We start from the raw sequence: 27370 nt of genomic DNA on the forward strand, positions 1-27370 counted from the left end.
AGGAGGTTTGGTGACAGTTAGAAGCCCACACATGAAGGAGAGTGATGGAATTATCATCCTCCCTGACTGACGACACCAGTGTTTCTGGCTGCCTTGGCCTAGGCCAAGTGGCATAATGGATCACCACGTCCAGGTTGGGGAGTTCTGGGCTGCTCATGCCACACACTTCTTTGCAGCTAGTTTGATTAGCTGGAAACTTGCCTTGAAAGTTTGTCAACACTTGGTGAAAGCTCAGGTGCTAGGGGGCAGGGATTGGTATGTCGGTACCCTCCTTGGCACTCTACCCTCTCCCCACCACTACACAGCGCTGTCCTCAACTGCGGTGCTAAATGAGGTAGTAAACTGGCATGTACAGCCAGCCCCATTATTATTAATTATTTTCACATTTTAGGTGAAATATGGGGTTTTGCCACAAGTTTATTTTTACAGCCCCAATATGGTGCCTCTTCGCCACCGTTTTTTGGGTGCCTCTTTCTTTTTCACTACATGGAGCGAAAGTGATGCTGCCATGGTGCTTCACAGCCAATCATTCTAGCCAATCATACCTGGCGATTTGAGGATGTTACAGAAGGCAAATGAAGCCATCACACTGAGCTTCTGAGGAAGGGGGAGGAATGTGTTCCACTGCCCAGCCCACACTGCCTGGCTTGCCACACTGCACTGGCCGTTTCAGAGCGGCAGGGCAAAGATTTTCACCCTGATCCACCTCTAGTCGTGTGAAGTTCTATATGAGGAACCCCCCCCCCATCCCAGTCTAACACAAGTTAGTCAACCACATGCTGGATCTAGGTGACAGAGCATCAACCAAGCTGCTTTAGTGACACAGATGCGTTCCCATGTTCTCTCCCACACCAACCTCCTTGCAAATGTCTCCTCTTTTTTTGTAGCGCTCTAGATCCCTTTTGCCTCAAGGCAAAGCACAGAATTATGGCTACTGTTCTGCATCCTGAAAAAGAGTTAATAAAGATTGGAATCCCCCCCCCAATTAGTTTTTTTCCAGTTAAACTGATCCTGTTGCTGAAGTGTTATCTACTAATGACACAAAAAGGTAAAGGTAGTCCCCTGTGCAAGCACCGGGTCATTCCTGACCCATGGGGTGACATCACATCCCGACGTTTACTAGGCAGACTTTGTTTTATGGGGTGGTTTGCCATTGCCTTCCCCAGTCATCTTCCCTTTACCTCTAGCAAGCTGGGTACTCATTTTACCGACGTCGGAGGGATGGAAGGCTGAGTCAACCTTGAGCTGGCTACCTGAAACCGACTTCTGTCGGGATTGAACTCTGGTCGTGAGCAGAGCTTTTCACTGCAGTACAGCTAAAAAACAAAAGAACAGCTGCCAGGCTTGGCATCTCCTTTATCTAAGAGCAATGTTGTATCATCAAGAAACTTATCTTCTGGAAACAAACTTTTAAAAATAATTTCATCTTTAAAATCTGCACTCACTATAGAGCAGTGATGGCGAACCTTTTAGAGACCGAGTGCCCAAACTGCAACCAAAAACCCACTTATTTATTGCTGAGTGCCAATGCGGCAATTTAACCTGAATACCACCCCCAGAGGGGGCCCAGAGGAAGAGGCTAGGGTTGCCAAGTTCCTCTTCGCCATGAGTGGGAGGTTTTTGGGGTGGCGCCTGAGGAGGGCAGGGTTTGGGGAAGGACTTCAGTGCCATAGAGTCCAATTGCCAAAGTGGCAATTTTTTCCAGGGGAACTGATCTCTATTGGTTGGAGATCACCTGTAATAGCAGATCTCCAGCTAGTACCTGGAGATTGGCAACTAGTTCCTTAGTGTTTTCTCTCTACATATCAAGACAAATGGAAAGGTGTTTGGAGGATAGCTTGTGGGCACTTCAAAGGTGGAATAGGACTGCACGCCCCTCCGCCCGCACAGACCCAGAGGGTGCTGGAGAAGCCGCTGGAGGGAAAGAAGGAAGGAAGGAAAGAAGGGAAGGGAGGGGGAAAGGGAAGGAAGGGAGGGAGAGAAAGAAAGAAAGAAAAAGAGAGAGAAAGGGAGAAAGAAATGGAGCAAGGGAGAGAAAGAAAAGGACAGAGGGAGACAGAAAAAGAAAGAGGCCATTTATGCATGGGAGGTTTTGCCTTGGATTTGCCACTCGGTGGGGCGCGGCGGCAGGCTTGTGAGAGGCGAGCAGGGTGGGGCAGAGGGCGCCTCCTTCGCACCCACCGACCAGCCATGCCCCTCCGCCCGCACAGGCCCAGAGGGCGCCGGAGAAGCCGCCAGCCATGCCGAGTGTGGGCGCTCGGCTTCTGTTCCCTGCTCTCCCACCCGCCTGGCTGGCCGCGCACGCTCCAGCGGCAGCAATGGCGGCAGCTTCTGTGGGAGAGTCCGGGGGCCACCGCCAATGATGTCGGAGGTTCCCCACCCCTGGGCTACAGCCTCCCCCATCCGGGGTGGGGCAGAGCCGGAAAGGCCAGCGGCTTGGAGGAACCGTGAGTGCCGGCAGAAAGGGCTACGCGTGCCGGAAGTGGCACCCGTGCCATAGGTTCGCCAACACGGCTATAGAGGAAGACTGTCTTATCACCACTTCAGGCAGGTTAAGCTAAAAGTCATTCGAACCATCAGAAAGTCAACACAAACACTCCTGTCTTGCCTTCACCATCCGGCAATTATAACCTTGTAATTTAGCGCTTACTGGGTCAGATGTGTCCAACTACAGTGACATCCAAGAAACCAAGCACATCACCAGTGATGAAGGGAAGGAGCCATATTGCATAGCAGCCAAAATGTTCTGTACTAGGGAAACTGTATCGTACAGCTCACATTCTCCCTTCTAGCCTTAAAAAGGCACTGTGTCTTCTAGATGAGAAAACAGGAAGAGGGCACCTCAAAATTACACTATGGAAGCTATTGCTTGGGGCTGTGTCCCTGCGGAAAGAAAAACCAACTGGCTGTTTAGCTCCACCGCAGCACAGGGAATGAGGAAAACTGGCGATGGCAGCAGCAATGGGGAGGGGGAAGAGGGAGTGGCATGGTCAACGGGAGCCAGGGGACGGATACCCAGCCTCTGAGTAAGACTAAACTACCACCCACTCACACACAAGATGCGAAGTTAGCAAGTAGTAATACTAGCAATTTATTGTCATGCAGGGTGCTCGGCATGCGGGAAGTCAAACTGCGAAGGGAGAAACTACACAGATAGCCATAATCAATCTCCTGCTAAGATGACTCTTTCCCATTTACTAAGTGTTCGGCTGCCGACTTCTGGCAAGCTTTGGCACGTTTCTACAGCGAGTGAACTTGGGTTAATTCAGTCCTGCCGTTCCCAGACAGAAGTTATCGTGAGGACAAAAAGACTGGCAGGGAAGAGGGGGGCGGGGGGCGGTGTTACAGCACACAGGTATTCTCACAGAACAATCGAGGCCAGAAAAACCAAATCAAGTAGCGTCACACGTTGCAGCCTGCAATTTCTTCTACTGCTTTATGACCCTTTACAGTCATCGTTGCGATCTGTCTCTCACTTAAGAAATAATTTCAGAGGACTTAAAAACGAAGAGACGTGCCTATGCTGTGTCCCGTACCATTTCCCCTTTGACAGAAGCTTAACAACTCAGCGGGAGAAACAAAAAACGTGCTTGTTAGAGGGCGCAAACCCGACAAGTGTTCTGGCTCCACCGCTCAGATGCTGAGGTAACATCAGATGGAAGGCAGTGGATGGAAACACATGAACTGTAGCTGCAGGCTGAAGTAATATCAGGTGCATCTCTACACCCTCAGGGCTCAACTCCTACACTTTTAAGTCCCTCCCATTGAAACAGCCTCCTTTAGTTTCACTTAGCAATCAAACAGCAAACAGGTACTTCTCTCTCAACACTGACAGCAGCAGTTTAACAGCCTTGAACACCTTGGACTTCAGCTGTAATACTCGCAGGTAAGTGGACTTTAAAAACCTGGAACTTTAAAAAAAAAAGATTTAAAAGTAAAAGCAATCAATGAAGTGAATGTATGCCAATGAGGTTCATTCCTTGGGCTTCCCTTGCACTTCACTATCCTTGCAAGAGACCTAGCTCTTATTCCCAGAGATTTCACAACGGGTTAAGAAAAAAAATAAAATCATTGTTTTAATCTGTACAAAAAGCTCTGGGTTATTTCAGTTCACTTGTTCACTTTTCAAAATATTACTACTGGTACTTTCCAGGTTAAAACCCTATTAAGAACCTGTAATTTTATTTTTAATTTAAATCTTTGTATGTTAGCTTCCTTATTTGATTTCTGTTTTCTTCTACTGGATTATTTAGCTCTCCTTAAGGTTTTATATGTAAATGATGCTCAAAACATTCAAGGCTTTCTAACCTTTACACAAACTGGGCAAATCACTACAAACTTCAGTTATTATATTTGTCCAAATTATGTTTTCCAGTTGATGAAAAAGTCCCTATTTTACTTATGGGTGGGGAAAGGAATAGCTTCAACAGTAATATAGGGGGTTACCGCATTATGTATTCCTAGCTATGTATTAAGGGTTTGACAATGTTATAAAAAACATCACTTTAAAAGGGTTTTTGGATGCCACGGCTAAAAAATGGCTGGAAGACATCTTCACAGCTAAAGGGGCCAAACAAAGTGCGAACAGAATTTTTATAACAGTTTCAAACTCTTAATACATCGGTGGGATACATAGAAAGTGCTAACAGTATTTTTTATAACATTTTCAAACTCTTAATACATCGCTGGGAATACAAAATGCAGAAACCCCCATACTCTTCCAAAAAGATTAGGTTACCAATTATTCTCATACTCAAAATGGTTGGAAGATATTTAGAACAAAAATTTCATTGTTAAAAAATTGGAGGGGGATGTTTGCTTAATAGCTATTTGCAAACCTTAATGTCTTTTCCCATCATCAGTTCTAAATGCCCATCAATATCAATCCTTTTGCTCATTTCACCTCCTTCCCTCTGTATTATGTATAAAATCAAAGTTTTAAGGATTAAAAAATCCAGTAGGGAAGAGTGTCAATCACTGGAAAATCCCAGCTGGAATAAAACTCACAAGTCTCGTTCTTGCAAAATGCTGGATGGGTGACAGTGGCATGATTTTAAGTTATGCAACAATGCCACATCACAATATTTTAATCACAGCTTGTCCTTCAAAATATGCTCCACCCCAGTGAGGACTCCCTGTCAGCCAGATCAATATCGCCAAAAAGAATGCTGCAACAGCAACTGAGTGTGTGTGTATAAATATGCTTGTAGAAATGGTTGCGTCGCCATCTATAGCAATGACCTATTAAGAAAGATAATTATACCATTGATTGCAGTAAAAAAATATTTTGAAAATGTCACATGAAACTCCACATTTCATTGAAGAGGTGTGAATCTGTGTAGGTTACTAAGCAGAAGTATAACCACACTTAGCATAAGGCAAAGTGAGTATAATGGGGTTGGTGGGGGTATCAGAAAAATCTGTTTGCTCCGGTTCATCCAAAACTCATTCTATATCATGCTCAGCTCACACAGGTTTCTCTTACAAGAACCACAATGTGCATTTTACAGTAGAAGCTTCCACACACTATTTTAATAAATTCCTTACAAGAAAGCTAAAAGCACAATTCAGATTCTGCGATGATAGCCTGATCCTATGCATGCTTACTGACCAACAAATCCCACTGAATGCAATGGTGGTCACCTCAAAGTAAACGTGCACAGGATTACAGCTGAAGTGTTATTTTGCATGTTATGCTTGCAATGTCACTATTAGAAAACTTAGCAGTGAAACTAATATTTACAAAATGGTTTGATTGTTGAGGATTCTGCTAGTTGGAGAGATATCTTTCAATCAATTTTGGGAAACTGAGCTATAAGGAAGGGAACCCTTCCTTAAAAAAATCACACGAGCCTATGAGTACGGCACAGAAAGTTTTATGTTTGACACTTAATAAGTATGCACCTGAAACACACACACAGAGAGCTCAGTAATCTCTGTTCCTCAAGAGGAAAATGCATGTAGCGCAAATTTTAGCTTTTTAAAAATGTGAATCTCTCTCCACATACTAAAGCAATACAACACCCAGCACATTGACAGGACAAATTAAAATAAATATATATTAAATAATGAGTAAATGTTCTTTATTGCACTTTGTGTCTGAATACAAATTCAAACTGTTGGTGAACATAGCTGGAACTGGATAAACTGGAGGACAGTTTGTTGTGACAACAGGAACTTCAAGCATTATTTGCACTGAGTCTTGCAAGCCAAGTACAAAGGTACAATAGGTACAAACTGAACTAACCCACATTTATAAGCCTTCCGTTGTGGTTATACACCATTACTCCCACATGCTAACTGCAAGTATTTGAGAATTTTTGTTTTAAACTACAATTTTACCACAAGCTACATAATCCTTTTGTAATGACGTTGCCTGAACAATTTTGTGCATTAAATATGCTGCAAAATCCCAACAAAATTTGAAAAACGAAAGAACTAAAATTGCATTATAAATAAATATTCCAAGCTACAATTCTATTTTAAATCAATTTTATGGCTCGGATGCAAGGAATCGCAGAACGAAGGGCCACTTGGGCTTTTCTCAAGCAATCATCTCCTCATGCTCTACTTGGCAGGTTGCTTTTGAAACTGAGAGAACTTGCAAAAACAGTTTGAAGGGTTTGCTAAAGCAAGGGCAGAGTAAAATCGCACGAGGAGTTATTTGGGTCACAGCCTACATCAGATGCCACCAGAAGTAGCCTCTTCGTGCTCAGACAACAAGTGGTGTTCTTTGTTTCTAGTGATTTATATCACTAACTAATTCAGACACAATTGGTTAAAGATATTATAAGAAAACACTAAACAAAACAACTATATGCCTTAATACTGTAAGCAGTTGAGATTTTGCTTAGAGCAACTTGCAGAAGAACAACTCGATTGGTCTGCTATAACACAGAAATGTGTGGCACTTGAGAGACTACCAAATTAACTGCAGTATGAGCATAAATGTTTTTTAAATTGTACTTTATCAAAGTAGAATCACCTAAGAAAGATCACGCTACAATAAATATTAGATCTCTATTATTTTATCACTTACAATCCTACCAATCGAAATATGCTAACATTCACATTTTAAACAGCAATGGTTGACAAGCATATCTATCTATCTATCTATCCATCCATCCACACACACAGAGAGAGATGGACATATATATCCCTTCAAGACTGGTAATTTAACAAGTAGTATTACTGTAGTTTCGGGTAACTCAGATACAGTATGTGGTTTTGCAACAGTCATCATTTTGATAATGGTGCTTACAGTTCATGATGAAATCATCACTTTTTAGATCTCTGCCATAACACATCCTGGAAAATCATGAGAACATGACTCTGAGAGATTCTCACGCCTTCAGAATCAGGGAGCATAATGGAACAAGTCAACACAAGCCCATCTGACTTATCTGCCGAGAAAAATCACCAAACCTGTATTTACAAAGTATCCACTTGTTTCATTTTTTTTTTTTTAGAGAAAGCAAGTGGATCACAAGTCTTTATAAAATCATTGGGTTGTTTTTTTTAAAAATAACAACTCAGATTTACAGCTAATGTCACAGTCTGGTAAGAACACATGCTGTAACTAACTGCACAACAAAAAGTTGTGTAGTTAGCTAGAGACTATTCCTTATAGCTATTTGCCCTGATAGCCAAACTTATTAATCTGGGCAAAATGAGAAACTGGGGATAGGGTGTGCTACTTTTAAGCACTTAAATCCTGGATCATTATGGGGTGTTACGAGTCATTCACACAGGCTGGTATTAAATATTTGCTTAGGCTGCTTTAAAAAGCCTGTTTGCTCTCTAGTGGAGCTGGGTCAGCTCTCCAGGACCGTGTCAATCCCACTCCACCCTACTTCTCCCCAGCAAGGAATCTCTTCCTCTTTCCCCAACTGGCTGGACCAGATTGCCCTCGAGCCTCTGCTGTTGCCAGGCCCTGCCTCTCTCCTCCTTGTCATCCACCTACAGCTCTCTCTTCCCTCTGCTTTCATCTTTTCCCAGTCATATCCTCAGTGGCTGTCCCTCTGCTGTTGTTTAGCCAAGCTCTCTTTAATTAAGTCAACTGGAATAGCAGGTAATAGGCACCCCTGAACGTCAGGTCAGTTAATTAGGAATGTATCTCCAGACTTAGGCTTTTTCCCTTAAGGCACTCATGTTTGCCAGACACAAAAGATCTTCTGTATTAGCTTCACCTTCCATATGCTTGGAATCCATGATTTTGAAGGTGAGTAGAGAGACGACCAAGTTTGTAGATGCCACCATGTTATTCAGGATGGTGAAACCTAAAGCAGGTTGCAAATAATTCTGTGGGGAGTGGAAGTGAATGAGCAAAAAAAATGGGCAAGTAAGATTCAATGAGAGTGCAAAGAGATGCACACAAAGAATCTAAACTTCAGACATGCTTTATGTGGTTTGAATTGGCTGTAACTAAATCACAAAAGAGATCTTGGGTGCAATGAACAGAAGCTAAGGGGAGGGAAAGGCAATTCCATATCAGAACGATTACGAAAGGGATGGAAAATCAAACTACAAAATACAGTCCCGTATGATAAATATTACGCAACTGTATTTTATTTATCTTTATTCAGAGGAGCTATGGATATATTTCTATTTGTGAAAAAAGACCAAAGTTAACAATAGAAATACTGTAAAACATTAACATCAACTAATTCATCAAACCAACGTCAGTATAAAGAGAACACCATACACCTCAAAATTATGTACTTAAAACAAAAATCAAAAGCCTTCCAAAGCAAGTGTCTTCAAATGGCATCCAAAGGTCTGCTAGTTGTATCTCCAGGGCAGCAACTTAGGGCACCAACTGAAAAGCCTCTTTCCTGCCCGTCATACATAACCCATGCAGGTTCCACAGCAGTGTGACCCTGCCCATCTTCAAAACCTGAGGAGGTCCATGTGGGTGGAGATGATCCTTCAGGTACTTCAGACCCAGCCATTTAGGACATTAAAGGTCAAAAGAAGCATTATCAATTAGGCTTAGAAACATTAAGTACTAGCCTAGTGTGCTGGTTATGGCAAACACCTGAACATTCTGACCTCTATATCCTGCACCAACTGAAATTTCCAAAACAGCTTCAAAGTCAATTCCCCATCTACAGAGACCTAGAGCATTCCAGTCTAGAAGTTACCAAGTCATGAGCATCAGTGGCCAAATTCACTTTCTCCAGAACAACTGCAGCCTGAGCAGATAAAAGGAACTGGGGGGGGGGGGTCACTTCTGCCATCTGCTTATTTAGGGACAATGATGATCTAGGAATGCCACCAAACTGCAAATATTCCAACTCTGCAAATGCATATGAATATTGTGTATAGTTTTGGCAATTCCATCCCCAAAGTGACAGAGTTGGAAAATGTACAGAAGAGACCAATAGTCAGGTTGGACACCATTCCTATGAGGGAAGATCAAAGCATTTGGAGCTTTAGGTTCTTTTTTATTATTAAAAATGATGACAGAGGAGAAGTACAAAAGATTATAACATTATGAACTGTGTAGAAGGAATAGAGAACTGTCATCCAATGAGCATGATCGACAGCATGTTCAGCAATGACAAAGTGACATAGTGTTTATACCATATTAACTTCTAGAATGTGATGCATTAAGATGTGGTGATGATCACAAGTTTAGATGATATTTTAAAGGGGTTAGACAAAATCTGGGATAGTAGTTCTATCAGTTATTTATGGGCAAACGGACATTCCATGTTGTGAGGCCGTATACCTCTGAATAGCAGATTTACTTTCCTGCTTGTAGACTTCTCAGAGGCATCAGCCTAGACACTATTGGAAACGGGATACTGGACTGTCAATCTGATCTAGCGAGGTAGATCTTACATTTTTTCCCCACAGTCCAGTATCCTGTTCCGAGTGTAAATAGTCAGATGTTTCTGGAAATTTCACAGGGCAACATTTGCAAGAGCATAAGTATTTGGTTCAATTCTCAAATCACACTATTTCTAACATTAATGTTTGTATTAATTTTTTGTGTTGCAGTTCCCGTTGCAAGTGCTGTTCTCTCCTGACACATTCCAGAAAAAAGAACTCGCTTCAAATCAATATTTCAGGAACTCCTTACTTGGGTTAGAAGGAAACCTGGAAAACGTATATCAATCAATTTAAACGAAAAAGGGAAAAAAACTTAAACTAATAACTGAAGGAGAAAGATGAGCCTTATCAAAGAGCGTAAACCAAAAAAACCTCATTATATTCCAAGGCCTCCAGGAAAACCTTTTAAATACAAGTGTTTTCAATGCCCGTTTACTTGCAATGAGAAATCACACCTTTTCAATCACATGAAGTATGGGCTCTGCAAAAACTCGATTACTTTAGTGTCTGAACAGGATCGCGTTCAAAGCATCAAATGTTCAAAATCTAGTTCCTTGGAACCGAAGCAGATCAATCAGGCAGAACCTGCTGGCAAACCAACTTCCACTAAAGCCCTCTTAAATCTCGACTCTAAGCCTCAATATGCTTTTGCCAAAGACGATGCCAAGGAAAACATGGACATTCAAAATCAAGCAACAGGCAAATCAGTAAACGGGCAAAAACCATTGATTCAGAAGGAATTAATTCCTGTTAGTAATGAAGTTGCAAGTACAACCAATGTACAGCCCAGTCTTGAGGGCATCGTGAGACCCTCTGCTTTCGTGCCTGTAGGAGAGCATCGACTCAGTAAAGACAGTAATGATATCTCTCAGCTGACATCTCTTTCTGAGTCAAACAAAGGCTCTCCCTTCCACACCAAGTCAGCATTTCATGCTCCAAACCACCCATGGAAAACAGGTTCAAGCCTTATCACACCAGATTTTACTCATAAAATTCCACCTGCAAAAGGTTTTGCTTCTATTCCATCTTACATGCAGCCGATTATTCCAGAGTATTCACCTTCACTGTATGAGCATGGACTGGCTATCTATGCACCTTACTTCCTTCCAGGCAACTCTCATGAGTGTGACAGTTCAGTGCTCTCTGTCTATGGCCCTCAAGATCAAAGACATTTTCTTCCTCACTCTGGGCCACTCCCTAAACCAATAAACTCAGCATCTTATGAACACTACCGATTATTCCAGCAGTATCATCCCAATCCCCCAGTACCATATGGATTTTGTAGGCCAACAGAATCAGCATTTTACAGGCTTCCTCATATTGCAAACCTCAATAGAGATCCAAGTTCTCATTTAATGGAGGAAACAACCTTGCTGTACCCAGTTTCCCCAAGCCCCGCCAGGTTACACCTGTTGAATTCTCATAAAAAACCAGCTGATTATGAAAAAGAAATTCCTTTGCTGCATACCAAAGGCCAATCCAAAGAAGACCAAAACGAAAGAGAGAATGCCAAAATGAGCCCTCGTGCTGGAAGTGCAGCCACAGGCTCCCCTGGAAGACCCAGTCCGACAAACTTCACTCAGACGAGCCATGCTTGTGAAGGCCTGTTTGATCTTTCCAACAAGTCAGCTTCCACTAGTATTAGCAAGTATGAAAAACCTCAATTGGAAGAAGGTTTCACAGCATTCAGACCTGTGAGGAAAAGTACCGACCAATCCACTCTGCCTTTGCCAAACGAAGAGGAAGAAAACATGCCTAAGAGGTAAAACAAAAAAACACCACAACCCCCACCCCAAATTCCATAAAGATAGCAAACATGCCCTTAAGGACACTTCTCATGGAGACTCTCGGGGTATATTTCATTACACGTCCAACTGGTAACACAGAGGATCAAGGGAAGGATGCAAGTGACTAGATTCAGAGAAATCAGGGCATCCCAAAAAAATTAATTAGAGAGGTAGGGTAAAAGTTGGCAGCTAATTGGAAATATAATCGTTAGGATGGTATTTTGCCTCTTTACTTTTATATTTATAAAACTATTTGATTTACAGCCTGATCTGATATGCATGTTTATCCGGAAATCACACTAAGTTAAAACAGAGATCACAGACTATAAGTGTGCCATAGATAAGCAGATTCCCAGGGTCCCAAAGCTATTTATTTTCTGTAAAATTGCTGTTAATCTGTTCTGAAATGGCAGGATAGAGTTATACATAAATATTTTTTTGGAAAGATCAGATGGTCATATAAAAAAAACTGCCTACCTTCTAACAAACAGTGGGCTGTATATTTTTACCATTTTTATATGTCAAAGAAACTATATATGATATTAAAATGATATCAGTATTTCTAACTGTGTGTGTGTGTGTGTGTGTGTGTGTGTGTGTATAGTTAGTTAGAAATGCTGATATTTTAATATAATATATATCATATATATAGTTTCTTTGACATATAAACATATACATATACACACAGTTAGAAATGCTGATATCATTTTAATGTTTGATGTGTTGATGGCAATAGGTCATCACTTTTTATAAAAGTTATTCATATTAAAACATACTTTAATTGTATCACAAACAATCATAGTCCTCAATCATTAATACTATTCTTATTCCCTTTCCATCCTACCCCAGGAGCTTAGGGTGAGTTACAACACAATCATTTATTTTATCATCACCACAATGAAGAATAAAGAAACAGGCTGTGAATGGCCAGTAGCTTATCACAAATTAAACTCAAATCTCTCATATATTCAAATCAACATTACTCACAGTAGCACATGTATCCTGTATGTGCATTAATGAATTTACATATCTATACTACAAAAGAATTCATTGCACTTTCTTTTGATATCCTTATTTCCAACCAAATCAGGCCATTGTGTAGGTTTTGTTATAACACCATGTAGCCTTGCAATCATGAAATTGAATAACACACGAATTATATTAAAACTTATTGTGTCTAATTTCACAATTGAAAACTTTGTTTTTTCCCCTTCTTTCTAGTGTCGATGCCACTAGTGAAAATGAAAATCTAGAACATTCAAGAGATGGTAATGACGATGCCCTGTCCAATTCTGATGACGACACAGGAGTAGCACCGCTTAATCTTTCTAAGAAGCCAGATGCAAACAATGTTCATGAGCACATGTTCAATAACACTCTCCACATGGAAACGCAGAACTTTGCAGAACTACAGGAAATGCCTCTGAATCTCTCTGTAAAAGACAGCTGTAATATTAAATTAGCACACCAGAACTCACTGTATGAAGCTGAAAACCGGGAACCTCTAAAAACGGAAAATGAAAGTTTGGAAACTGAGGTGTGCAACCTTAAATATCACATGGACTGCAATAAGCCTCTCATCGCGATGCAAGGGAAGGAAGTTCAGGAAATAAGGACAATTGACAATTGTGATGAGCAGAAACAAACTGCAGCTGTTGCTCTCTGTCAATTAGCTTCCTACAGTCCTAATAAAGTCCCGATGGAAAGTGCTGAAAAAAGTAATCAGGAGAGCAATTCTCAATATACAGAAATTACTCCTGAATCTTCGAATACTCAGGACACTCACTGCAGCCAAAAAGCAAAAGGACAAAAAAGGACCAGTCAAAGAGAAGGGGCAAAACTGCAGCAAGTTACAAAAAAAGTAAAAACAAATGACTGCAGTAGGGTGTTTACTCTGAGGAAGAGAAACAGAGTATCATAATATTTCACTTTCCAATGTACTGTTAAGCAGCTTCCAACTACGCTATCGATCAGAACACCAACTTTTCTGGCACTGATTCTTATTTTTTCAACATGGCTGATTTGTTTAATCGCCTCAAAATATAACGTGCAACTATAAATTGTCCTTAATTTTGTATTTATGTTATAAAATTGCCCAAACATCCTGAGTACAACCTGGTTTCTGCTTGTACAAATGTAAAACAAATTTAATTTTGTGTTTCTTAAGTGCACTATGGTGGGATGACTTGTATCTGCTTCAATAACCAAAAATGTAACCGGGGAGGGGGGGATTATCTTATTCATGACATATTAGGTCATAATATGTCTGTGACTTATTTCAGTCATGCCTTTTTTTCTGAAGTTGTTGTTCAGTAAGGTTGTTAATGGTTGTTGATTCCTCTATAATTCAACTAAGTGTGAAAATTTCATATGCTTCAACATATGAAACATATGTCTTCAACAGCTGTGATCTGGAAGACAATATGCTTTGATACCCGGGATGGGGAGAACTTGTTTTAATTCTGGCTAACATTCTGATTTGCATCAATTTTATGCGAAGTCAAACGGCAGAAACATTCTGCAAACCTTCTTTACGGGTGAAGCATGGCTTGTTTTATTCAAAAATCAACTAAGATAAATAAACATGAAACTGCTTTAACACTCCAATTCTTAACACAGACGCAGGGTGAAAAGTGTAATAAGTAGCCCCATTTACAGCAGCAGTGACAAAGCAATTTTTGAGTTTAGCAAGACTTAGGACAAGGACACAATAATCATTTACAGTGGTAGGATTCCACTGTTGCTATTGACAATACAACATTGTCAATGAACAGTCACCTAAATGTGGCTCATCTGTCTTTGCACATTCCTCACAAAAGGATTATTTAAACTACACTTTGACGAGTTTTATTTAAAGTCTTGGGGTTGGGATTTTCGAAGGAGTTCCAAATGTTAGCGTCTGGGAGCAATGCTCTCTTGCTTGCTGGACAGCATCTTTGAAATTGGGCGCCCAGGCGGTTATTTATTTTATTCCCTATTAAATAACAGCACTGCTGGTGAAGGTTTTATTGCTATTGTTGGCATCCATATGAATTTGAAAGCACTAAACAGTGGCATGCTACTTTTATTTCCTTCTGGCAAACTTGCTGAAAACGATTTTCTATTTCATTTTGCAATAAATGCTTTGTATTATACTTGCAAAATAGTCGTTACAATATAAATAAAAGTGTTTATATTGCTTTTGTCTTCTTATGGTTCTTGCAAAGAAAAATAAAATCCAAATTTGACTATAAAGACAAAACTAGTGTACTTGTATCAAACACCTATTAATCACATTCCCCCAAAAGCTACAAGCTTGTGAATATTCTGCAAAAACTGGGAAGGATATAACCTACTTTTCCACATTGTCCTCACCAGTTCTTCTCCTTACTCAGCTCTGTTCCATATAGCTTTTGTCCATGCAGGTCCCATGATCCTCAGCATAACCTTTTTGAGTAGTCAAAGAGGACCTTTCCTCCCTTCTGAATCAGCAGAAAAGCTGGTTGGGCCCGCCCCACTAGTAATACTATTTAATTTTTCAGTGTAAAGAGCACATTAGAGCACACCAGTATGTCATCAAACACAGAAGACTAGTCAAATGTTGTCGGGTAGGTAGTGGAAGGCAGTACATGAAGTGAAGCTACAATAGCTTGATGAACACATGAATAAATGAAGCTGCCTTATACTGAATCAGACCCTTGGTCCATCAAAGTCAGTATTGTCTACTCAGACCGGCAGCAGCTTTTCAGGGTCTCAGGTAGAGGTCTTTCACATCACCTACTTGCCCAGTCCCTTTAACTGGAGATGCCAGGGATTGAATCTGGGACCTCTGCATGCCAAGCAGATGCTCTACCACTGAGCCACAGCTCATGAAGTAGTACTTTGAGAAAAGAAATGTGGGAAGGGATGTTCTGGGTCAACGACTGCTACAAAAGAGATGCAAGAAAGTTTCTGGGGGAAGATGAAAGGTGATACAAGAAAGAGAAATACGTAAACCTTTAAGAGGATGATTTTAGAAGTATTCTGGATCATTACAAGAAGAGGAGGGTGGCAAGAGGTAAGGTGAACAAAGAAGAGGTAGTCTACTTCATAGATTATCAGATCATATCCATCTGTTTTAGTTACATGTACCCAGAAGAAAGAGTAGAACTAGTATAGTGAGAACTAGTGTGCCATAATGGCTTTGAGACTAATCCTGGATATTTATCAAATGTATAGGATTGTTGTCAATGGGATAATGAAGATGTTGAAAAAGAATCAGTATCACATCTTGTGACCATTAGAATAAGAAAGCAGGAAGCTGCAAAGTCAATGGGTATGGCAAATTTGCAAGCCTACAAAACCAGGAAAGTGTCTCCAACATTAACAGCAATTTATGGGATGTTTTGATAGAAAGATCAGGTGTTCTACCTTTGCATGTTACCCTGGATATATCCAGGAAGAAATGGCAGCAAGACATAAAAGGGATAGAAAAATAGAAATGTACATTTAATTAACACACGCGACATTCCCTGTCAGAAACATTTAAAGTCTTAACACGAATCTAACCATTCAGTCACTTCATCATTCAACATATTATTCATTTTATATTATGAAACGCATACAGGACGTAGCCAAATTACAGGAAACTTACCATCTGAAAGACGGGAGGGTAGTAACAACCCTCTTCTTCCTAATTCAGCTAAAGCCAAACATCCGCCATGCCAAGAATTGTCCGTTTCCTGGAAACTATAAGTTTGGAAAAACAGAAAGATTGTGTTCAAACTGACACTTAGTTTTGATTTTCAACATATTATATCCATTATCGTCAACATGTTGTCCAAGGAAGGTTTAGACCTTGCTGAGCTCCTGTGCAACCAAGCACAGGATCGTGTTTGAGGATCTCAGTTTCTTCAAGGACTGGGAAGTGAGCTGAAAGCAGAGGGCAGAAATAACATTACTTCAGCCATGCCCCATACCACTGCTCCTTTTTCCCTTCTTATTTTTACAAGGAATATGGTACTTAAAATAATATTATTATTAAAATATATTTATTATAATAAATGCAACAAGCATTGCTCAAATCTGAAACAGTAATCGTAATCCACCAAAGAAGCAGGCATGCATCACAGGTTTAAGGCTTGCAAGCAATCCATAAGAGGAATAGCAAGTTCCAACTAGAGGGGTACCGGCAGACAAAAGCGCTTACACAACATATGACAATCCTTCTATACATTGACTGTAGTCCTTCAAAACATGACAAGACAAAAAAAAACCCTTAATTTTGTTTGAATTAAGTGCCAATAGTGAATAAACAAATCCCGGTATGCATCTGAAGTCAGTTCCCTGGTTTGAAAGAAGAATAAAGATGATGTCAAGTGGTTTATGTTTTCATCATGTACACAATGGCTGACATACAAATTGAACTGGGGAGAAACAGGTGAACCACCAGCAGTAATGTACAGATCTGTTCAGAAGATCGGTAAAACTTTATTAATAGCATATGCTGTTTGTAAAAAGCACAGGAACTATATAAAGTACACTGTTTCCAAGAGAGTGTACTTTATAAAAAGTACATGAACTATATAAAGTACACTGTACCCAAGAGAAACCTGACCTGGATAGCCTCAGGCTAGCCTAATCTCGTCAGAATTTGGATGGGCGACCTCCAAGAATTACCAGGATAAATAAATGCATAAATACATAAAATACTCTGTATGAAGAAACACTTGCTTTGGTCTGTCCTCAACCTCTTGCTGATAAACTTTGTTGGGTGAGCCTAAGCTCTAATATTACAAGATTGTTTTTCTATCTTTCTCTTTTCTATCTTACATAATTTTATAAATGTCTGTCATTCCTCCTTTACTCATCTTTTTTCCAAATCTAAAAATTCCCCAACATTTTATCCTTTTCTCAGAAGGAAGGTGACCCAGTCGTAGAGGTTTTGGTTTCTATTTTCTGCACTTTTTTCCAGCTCTAGAATATCCATTTCATTTTGTTAGATGATTCACAACATGTCCTTTTGTCCATAAGATAGCCCAGAATAGTACACAGAATCCTAGATCTATAGTTACATTGAAAGTGTATCATTAAGGAATAATTCTCTTAGGATCCTCTGGGATGAAAACTACATCATATTGATATTCCATATTTCCTTCACACCAAATAACAAGGACATGTTTTATTTTCTCTTGAATGCATTAATTCATTATAATAAAATCAGAAAAAAAATATTTCCCTCCAAACTAGTTAATTATTATGAGGATTTTAAAAATCTATGATTTTATTCCTTTAGGCAACCTTTACAAATATGATGACAAGGATGAAAATATTTCCACACTATCTGATGAAACACATGATACTCCTATTTATCTCATTCATCCTGGTGTTCTAAAGGAAAGTTTTTTAAAGTTAAAGGAATATTCTTTAAATAGTATCCCACCTGAAATAGTTCAATATTTTAAAGATTACATTTGCCAACCCATCAGAGAGCTGGATGTAGTTCAGCAGCACAGTGGGCAGTAGCCTCCCACCACCCATGTGCAGAAGGCACCACAGAAAATCCTCTGCACTGCTGAAGAGGGCTGCATGAATTTCCCATGTTCCTGGAAAGATCATTTTGGGGATCATAGGATCCCTGAAGAAGAATAGCCATGAGAGCCAGCAGCCTGGAGTGAAGAGGGACAAGGGGATGAAACTGCTCCTTCCCCCTCAGAGGAACTGAGCTTGTGGGAAGAAGAAGAAGTAATTATTTCAACTCCTTGTCTTCCCTTGTTCCAACCCCCCCCCCATCCCTACCAAACCCACAATGCTATTCCGGTAGCAATACTAAGGAAGGCAGAGAAGTACACCCTCCACAAATGGAGAGGTAGGATAATGCCAAGTTTGTGCAAAGTCTCAGCAATGTTTTATACAAAGTAATAACAACTACCTGAAGCAATCTAAAACAGATCCAACCACATCATCAGCTAGCTCTTTTGGCAGCCTTCCAGTCAGCCTACCGATCCTGCAAAATGCAAAAACAGTTCACAGAGATTTAGATTCAACTGTGCACATCAGTATGTCATTCTATAACCCTAATATCTAGTGCAAAATCTATTAAGTACATTTTGGAGTTCTCTTCAAAACAGAATGTGCCGGCTAAATGTGTTCTTTTAGTTCTAGCTCAAGTAGTAGAATTTAACAGGGGAATCACTGCTAACTCAGGAATGTTAATGACAAAGGAGTGAGCCCGGCTTTGCCAGGGTGGGCGGGTTATAAGACTAATAAAATAAATAAATAAATAAATAAATAAATAAATAAATAAATAAATAAAAATGAGAAAAGATTAGAAGTATAGCAGCATCAAATGCTAAATTGTGGAATTGCTCTTATTGATTCGCTACAACCTTGTGCTGTCATAGTAGAATTAAATAATTCAGGCTCATTCTACTGGGACTACATTCAGCTGTGTGGCAGCAAGTAACTCTTCTGCCAAATGAAGCTACTGGAAAGAAGATGATGTTTATAACATACACCATAGTTTGAGGCACTAAAAAAACCCAAAAAGTACAACTACTGCTTGGAGACAGAAGCACTAATGTTCCACTATTATGAATGTGATGGGAAAATGTAAATCTGTAACTGCAAGGTAATGTAGGCTAAACCCTGAGCTCTGGCCCCTTGCTTCTTTTCTGGGAGCCCCTCCTAGGTACTGACTAAAGATGGGTGAGCAACGGTCAGTCCTCCCCACCTCCCCAAGAAAGAAGACAGACATGGCAAGCTATCTGTGCTTCACCTTCTCCAGAAAAGATCACTATGGGAAGCCATGCTAGTCTGTTAATAGCAATAGAAAAGTGCTGGAGTCCAGTAGCATTTTAAGACTAACAAAATTTCTGGCAAGAAATCCCCCAGAAAAGTTATGCTGTTGCGGTTTTCCAGGTGTGCTGGTCGCACCTAAGAAAAGATCAGCACCATGATAAAGCGGCATGGATGCTGGGACAGTGGAACTTGCACCAGCATCGTGGAGCAACGCAGCGGCGCAGGCCTGGGCCACTGGCACTGCCGTGCAGACAGCAAAAACTGGAAGTAGGTGCCCGCGCCAGAGGCAGGGAGGCATTCCTGGGGCGCTCCCAGGGGCGTAGCTGAGGTTAGTCAGCTTCCAAACCCCTTTCGGCCTGGGAATGCCCCTCCGTGCTGTAGTGTTGCTACACCAGCAAAATAGCTGGCCTAGCCCTGTGTAACTCCATGGAGGAGTTTCATGGATTTTTTAAAATGTATTTTATACATTTATTTTTTGGCCAGGAAACCTCTTTGGAGGCAGTGTGGCTGAGTCGCTCACAGCCGCTGCCTATCTACCCTCCCCTTCAGGAATAGGCTGCCTGGCTGCAGGTCTCCATTTGGAGATATTTACAAATTAAACTTGGTAAACTTCATTTAATCTGAGGTCACCTACCCTTTGGCTGCAGACCATCTGACAATGGTGTCTTTGTCTTTCAGTCCGATCAGCAATTGTTCTGTAAAACATACATTTTAAAATACAAGTCAGGATACAACTTAAAGACTACAAAGCATCTGGACTGCTAACTTTGGACTTATCTTTATCAAATACCCTTTATAGCTGGGGTCTCTTCCTGTGGGGAAAAGCAGCTGTTCTCTCCAAGCACATTACTAGCTGTAGCCAAATCAAAAGATATCTTCACCCCCATCTAATAAAATTGGATTGCAATAATGCCATGCTTGGGGGGGGCATAAGGAGGGTAATTCCCAAGGAATACCAGGGTTAGTCTATTGTAGCAAAACAAAACAGAAGTCATGTCCCATGAAAGCACATACTGGAATAAATGTTGTCGGTCTTTAAGGGGCCACTGCACTTCTATTCGTTTTCTATAAGGGAATAAAGTCTTATTTGGTCTTATGGGCAGAGAGCACGTGCATATCTTTTCAAAAAAAAAATAGAGACCAAGGTCAGAACATCAGGATATTCATCATGGTGCAGGGAGGGACTTGTAATGCAGCTCAAATCACAGGCAACAACTAACAGGTAGAATCACAGTCAAAAGAGCAAAAGACTCTTATTGCTCATGCTTGCTGGGGCAAGCATCAGCATGGTCAGCATGCTGGGGAAGCATTATCTTACAATAGCTGGACAGCTTTGCCTCCCCACTCCTGTCCTACCCACCACTTGGCAAACCACAGTACCTAAAAGGCCCAGTTGCCATCCCTAACCTATATAAACCACTGTGTGTTAAATAATCAGACACCAAGGTTTGTTTGCACTTGAAACTTAGCCTTAAGCAGTGGATCCAGTCAGCTCAGTTCCAGCAGACACTTAATTTCTTGCCATTTGCTTTTAATTAAGCATGTGTGATTTAGCTTCCTGTTTCACTTAATTCCAAGCAGACATGCATGTCTGCATTCTAATGCTGAAACTTCCCTGGATCAGAGAGACTGAGCTAGGGGGCTGTTTTTTCCTCTCCATTTGTGAATATCAGGCATAAGTTACCAAAGAGAGAACCACCTTAACTTATAAAAACTAGGTAAGGGCAGATTAGCTTTCTATGAAAGCAACAAACCAAGGAAAATGCTGGGAGGGAATTTGGTGCTTACTTGAAAACAAGACAATTACAATAACAAGACAATTACAACATTGCAAACAATTCACAAGAGTAGCCCCTTGACAACCTCCACGGAATGACCATAGAAAAACTGTCCCGACAACTACCACTTTAAAATTCAAGTATGACTACTTCTGCAATACAAATTTAAAACATGCCTCACGGCAACCCGGGAAATGTACTACGCAGCATTTCTGTACACTTGCCAAAGGCACACAAGACTAGGTTAGAAGATGAAGAGATGGTTTTTATATGCCAACTTTCTCTACCACTTAAGGGAGACTCAAACCGGCTTACAATCACCTTCCCCTCCCCTCCCCACAACAGACAACCTGTGAGGTAGGTGGAGCTGAGAGAGCTCTTAATAGAACTGTGACTAGCCCAGCTGGCTTCATGTGGAGGAGTTGGGAAACAAATCCAGTTCACCAGATTAGCCTCCGCTGCTCATGTGGAGGAGTGGGGAATCAAACCCGGCTCTCCAGGTCAGAGTCCACCACTCCAAACCACTGCTCTTAACCACTACACCACGCTGGCTCTCATTACATTTGACTGCACCTGCAGTTATTCGTACAACTAAGTCTTAAGCGACTCATAAGTTTGAATGTTCTTTTACCCCCACCCCAAAAAGGCTCATTTCCTGAAACCAGCTGCATTCTTGCTTTTAAGAATTTGTAATAAGGAAGAAGTAGAATCTTATAAGTAAATGAGGAAACTATGTTCACAGTAGCCATGGCAGCAAACCTTACATTACTTTCTATTGTGAGCCAACCCACCTACAACATTTTCAACCTCTCCCGGGATATCGTATTCCTCGTCCTCCTCCTCCTGCTCAGTGACAGCGGCTGCATTCGTTGTTTTCTGTGCAGTGGAATCCCCAGTAGAAAACTGCAAATTTGCAGCTAAAGAGCGGAAGCCCCGCTGATACCTAAAAAGAGAATATATTTTTACTATATCCCATTATAATGTACACTCTTCAAAACATTCTGGAAGAGTACTTTCAAACTAACCATCTACACTTATCTAAAAGCATTTTTCTTTTATAGAGAAATACCTCATACGGAATGATGCTTTGTGAACACGGGTCAGAGCAAGCTTCCTCAAGGAAACTGCCTGTGCTCTGTGGTCAACCAAGTGTAGTTTATTTCCAAAACAAGACCGTGCATTTATCTGAGAAATGCACACAAGCAGAGATAGTTTTCGGAAATAAATTTCAAAAGGTTTTTGTCCTGTAAAGCTGGAGTTACAAATCACTTTGTTTACCTGTGCGCGAAAAAGCCCTAAGTAAACAAATAAAAGCACTGCACAGGCAATATTGAACCAATACCTCAAACGTTGTTTCCTCAAGTGACAAGGACCCCACTCAACCTTCAGTCATTCAGCTTGTGGGCTTCCTAAAGGCAGACGCTTGGCCACTGTGAGAACAAAACGCTGTACTTGCTGGGCCTTTGGCCTGGTCTAGCATGGCTCTTCTCATGTTCTCATGTTATTATAATCTGGGGTGGTGTTCCAGATTGTGGGGATCCCTGGCAAGAATGCAGCCACGTGGACCCTTTAGGATAGTGGCAGGAACCAATCCATTTCGAGGGAGGGGGGAGTTGGTTCCCGTCTAAATTTCTGTGCAGATGCACAACTCCTCTGATTCCCTGTTCCAACTGCAGCATGAAATGCCCCCCTCCCCCATTCAATGCTGCTCCAGGGGAGCATGAAGGGGGAGTTGGAGGACCACAGGATGGGAGGATCGGTGAAAATCCCCCCTCCCTTGAGTACAGATCTTTTCAAAGGATTCAATCCCTATGCTACTCTGCATGACTCTGAGCTCCCATATTTATACCACTACATTTTCCAGTGGTTAACGGTTTGCTTTTGGGAGGGGGGAAAATCTTGAATTTTGCCTTCCATATGAACTTTAAATATCCTTTCCCTGGATATATTTAAGACAGAAGAGAATATGGGAAATGCTTAACTCATAATGCAATACAGGAAGTACTGGAAGGAGGAAGTTCCTTATACCCAAGCTATTCAAGACTTTGTATGCCAATATGTTTAAACCAGAATTTCTTGTCACCAAATTAATGTGCGGTGCTTAATTACTCATCCAGCTCTAACAATCATTGAATTTACTCCGTAGGTTAGCTCAATAAAATGGGGGGGGGGGAGACAAGTAAAAACATGATCCTGAAAAGAACAAACCTCCACTTTGCCACCTTTGGCTTAAGAAATGTCAGGCCAAGTCGCTGAACAAGTTTCACCCCCAGCTTGCGAAGAAGTGTTTGGTTACTTTCAGAGAGCTTGCAGTTATCAAGGCATTCAAGCACAGTAGAAGCTGTAAGGAAACAACACACACGGTACAGAATTTCCTCTTGAATTGGTTTTCGCTTACATGTTTTTGTCAACTTGTTTTTAATAGGCATAAGGTGATCTGTTAAAAGATTCTGAAAGCCACACTGTAAAATACACACTCAGCTTTTAACTCGGGCTTATCCACAGTTTTCCTCTGTAGCCATGAAGAGAGAAAATTGTTTATACTTCAGGTATTTCTTTTTACTTCAGGTATACTTCAGGTATTGCCATTTCTCCAATATATTTAGCCACAACCCACTGCAATTTGCACGTGATGTTCCTAAAGGCTAATTCCTTCAACCAGAATTGGCCCGAAATACTTTTTATTAAAATCCCATGCACATTGTAAGAAGGGGATATTTAGTCCTGAACTTCTTGAAAACCTTACTACAGAAGCCAGTCTGCAGTATCAGTGGAGTGAACCCACTCGAGTCTGGGGCTTTCAGTAACTTTCCTGTCTGAGTAACAAATGCACTTTCCCAGGACAATCCTAATGAGAGTTACTCCAGTCTACGCCCATTGAAATCAATGGGCTTAGACTGGAGTAACTCTGTTTAGGATGGCACTGTCAGCAATCTTCCAGTGAGTTGTTTGTGTTGTCTATAAAGGTGAAAAGCTCTGAAGAGTTAAATATTTATTTGTCCAGTAGTTTGAGGACTTTCTAACTAAACAATATCTTTACTTTTTTTGTTACCTTATGCATACTGTCACACCTTTCTCAGAAGTCAGCTGAGGATACGAAGTTATTGCCCACCTTCTGTTGAAATGACTATCTTAAGGCTATACATTACCAGGAAAATTAAGTGGCTTCTAAACTCATAGTGAATGTGCTGTAGTTACGAAATGAATAGTAAAGGGCAGTCTACAAGATAAAAAGTAGTCCTTGATTAAAATCAGAGAATTAAGAAGGGCTTGACAGAGGAAGGCTATTGCTAATGGCCAAAGGAGGAGGCAAAAGACTGCTTATATTTGTCACCTGAAGCAATGCTTGAACATTTTGAAAAATGTCCCTAAGGCTACCATATTAATAGAAGAACCAGTAATCCTGCATAGTTTTGAGCACAGAGTGAGCATTCATCCAAAATACAGGGCAAACCCAATGATTTTAAAAGTTGCTGTGAGGCTTGTTCTGTTTAAGTCTTTGCCAGGCTCAAATGATTATACTGAACTTTAAATGTACGATAGTTTTCAAATATGAATTTTTGCAGCCTCCCTCAAAATAAATGACTCCCAAATTTTAGTGTGGTGCAATAGTCAGAGTGTCAGGACTAAGAGATGGGAGACTCAGGTTCCAATCCATATTCAGCCATGAAACTCACTGGGTGATCCTGGGCTACTCAACTTCCTTTAAGCCCAGCACCCTCAGAGGGGCAAAATGAAGGAGAAGGTGCCATGTATGTCACCCTGAGCTCCTTGGAGAAAAGGCAGGATAAAAACATGAGACATGACACGTTATTGAAACCTGTAAAAAAAAAGTGCACAGCCTATTTTTCTTTGCTCTTTTTCTACTTTCAACTCAAGAATAGAAAAAGAAAGAGAAATTCTAGCACCATTTCAAATTGGCAAATGCAAAGCAGCTGCTCCAGCAGTATGCAAGTGATACAAAACAGAAATCAAAGAAAAAAATTAACTTGGGGAAAACGTGAAAATTAGATTATTAAGGGTCTCTTCCTACAACTTGCAGGGACAACAGAAAGCGCTTTCAAAACCCGTTAAAATGTTCTCAACTTCTAGCTTACCTATAACAAAATGGGAACGTTTCCTGGCAAATGCAGAAAAGGAAATATCGATGTCAGGTGCTGAAAGTGGATTCAGGTATACTTATATGCACACTGCATTTTTCCCCCTTACCACCTGCTACGATACTGATAAAATGCCACCAGAATAGAGGTAAGCTTTCAGAGCCTGACACACATGTATAATACAGGCCAACGAACCAAGAAACCAAGTTAGGCATTACAACAGCATGTCCAAGACCACTCTAAGAGTTTAAAAAGAGGGGGGAGGGAAGCATATACATAGGAACATAAAAAGAGCCCTGCTGGATCAGACCAGTAGTCCATCCTATTTCATACAGTGGTTAACCAGTCACCCTGGAGGGCCAACAAACAAGGCACAGAGGCCAAGGCATTACCTCCTAGCACTGAGTTTCAGAGATTTACTATCTCTGAATATGAAGGTTTCCTTTACTCACCACCTGTCCTCCCATAAATCTGTCTAATGTCCTTTTACAGTTATCTATCCTCGTGGCCATCACTACCTCCACTGGTAATGAATTCCACAATTTAATTTTTCACTGGGTAGAGAAGTATTTCCTTTGGTCTTTCCTGAACCTATTCCCCATCAACTTCATTGGGTGCTCCTGAATTCTTGTCTTACGGGAGGGGGAGGGATAAAAATCCCTCTATCCACGCACTCCATCCCATCCATAATTATATAAATCTCTGCAATGTCCCAACTTAGCCATTTTTTTTCTAATCTAAAACGTCCCAGACTCTTCGCCTTTTCTCATAGGAAAGGTGATCCAACCCCTTGATCGTCTCGGTTGCTGTGTTCTGTACCTTTCCTAGTTCTCCAATATCCTTGTTGAGATATGGCAACCAGAACTGCATGTAGTATTCCAAATGAGGCTGCACCATGGGGGGGGGGGTGCAAAGGGAAACACTTTAAGTTCCATTATTTTCAAATGGAACAGTTAAGCAGAGCTTAAACTCTTTCCCAACGTAACTAAGAGAACTTCAGAGAAGTTATATTTGGCTGGATTCTGCCCAATGTATTTTAAATAACTATTCAAACTATGAAGTAGAATCTTACCATATGGCAAACAGTCTTCTCTTTTGCCATGCTTAAAGAGTTGAGCCTGCAACAGAGAAAAGCATGCTCTTGATATAGAGGAATATTAAGATCAACAATGAATGGTTCAAAGTGTCTCTCAGTCCAACAAAATCATTAAAGAATGGCAGTGTTATCAATTAATGCATAGGTTGTAATAAAAAAGAACCTATTTTTATTCATACCAAAATAGTTTAAGCATAAAATGTATTTCCATATGGCCACCAAAAGTTATCCATAATATTAACACACACACCCCCGAGGCAAAAGCAAGGCCCAGGAAGACTCTTAAAAAACAGTTCCACACCTGAGAATAGTTAAAGGTCTCCTCACCCAAGATGCCTCACTTAGAGATGCCAGGGATTAACAGCCCATTCCTGACCTCCAAGGACGATAGTCCTTTGGAGGCCTGGAAGGAGCTGCACCGGTGTTCAGACCTCCTACGCTGGCATTACTTGCACCACCCAGGATGGGCTGGACCCCAGCGGGGAGGTTTGGATGCTGGTTTCCCGGCGCCGCCTAGGGTCACTGGCAGGGCCTTCCGCTGGCATCCTACCGGCGCAAAGGCCCATGCCGGCTTCCCGGTGGGGTAGAGCTGCCAGTAGAGCTGCCAGTAGGGGTAGAGCTGCCAGTAGAGCTGCCAGTAGGCAGCTTCCTGTCCCCTTTTGGCCCAGCATGCCAGCAGGGAGAACAGAGTTGCTGAGACTGCTTTTTTACAGGCGCAGCATCGCTGTTCTCATTGGGGCAAAATGCCCCATTTAAAATTTAAAAAGCTGGCGAAAGGCTTTTTAAAGCCTTTCAGCTGCGGGAAATGCGTTTGGAGGCGCTGCAGTGGCAGCACGGCCACGCCGTCCCTGGATGCCCAAAGGTAAGGAATGGGCTGTAAACCTGGGACCATCTATGTGGAAAGCTTTTGCTTCAGCACTAGAATACACGGCACCTCTCCCAGATCCACAGAGGTGTATCAAAAAGTTTTTCTGTTTCTGTATCCCATTATATATAAAAAGAAATTTTTAAGTA

At 41.1% G+C, this 27370-nt stretch overlaps 2 protein-coding genes across 2 annotated transcripts in view; one reads left to right on the top strand and one right to left on the bottom strand.

The window, feature by feature from the left end:
* Positions 1-27370, bottom strand: part of TBCD (tubulin folding cofactor D) — a 186685-nt gene that overhangs the window by 122158 nt on the left and 37157 nt on the right. The window contains exons 9-14 of the mRNA XM_056848257.1: positions 26333-26378; positions 23369-23501; positions 21952-22103; positions 20017-20077; positions 18514-18588; positions 16237-16331 (exon numbers count right to left, since the gene is read on the bottom strand). Of these exons, the coding sequence (XP_056704235.1) occupies positions 16237-16331; positions 18514-18588; positions 20017-20077; positions 21952-22103; positions 23369-23501; positions 26333-26378 (562 nt within the window). The remainder of the gene's footprint in view (positions 1-16236; positions 16332-18513; positions 18589-20016; positions 20078-21951; positions 22104-23368; positions 23502-26332; positions 26379-27370) is intronic.
* Positions 10142-13626, top strand: ZNF750 (zinc finger protein 750). Its single transcript, XM_056850841.1, has 2 exons — positions 10142-11599; positions 12846-13626. The coding sequence occupies exons 1-2, from the start codon at positions 10176-10178 to the stop codon at positions 13543-13545; spliced, it is 2124 nt and encodes a 707-aa protein (XP_056706819.1). The 5' UTR covers positions 10142-10175; the 3' UTR covers positions 13546-13626.

The sequence above is a fragment of the Euleptes europaea genome, chromosome 1, assembly GCF_029931775.1.
Source record: "Euleptes europaea isolate rEulEur1 chromosome 1, rEulEur1.hap1, whole genome shotgun sequence".
NCBI lineage: Eukaryota > Metazoa > Chordata > Lepidosauria > Squamata > Sphaerodactylidae > Euleptes > Euleptes europaea.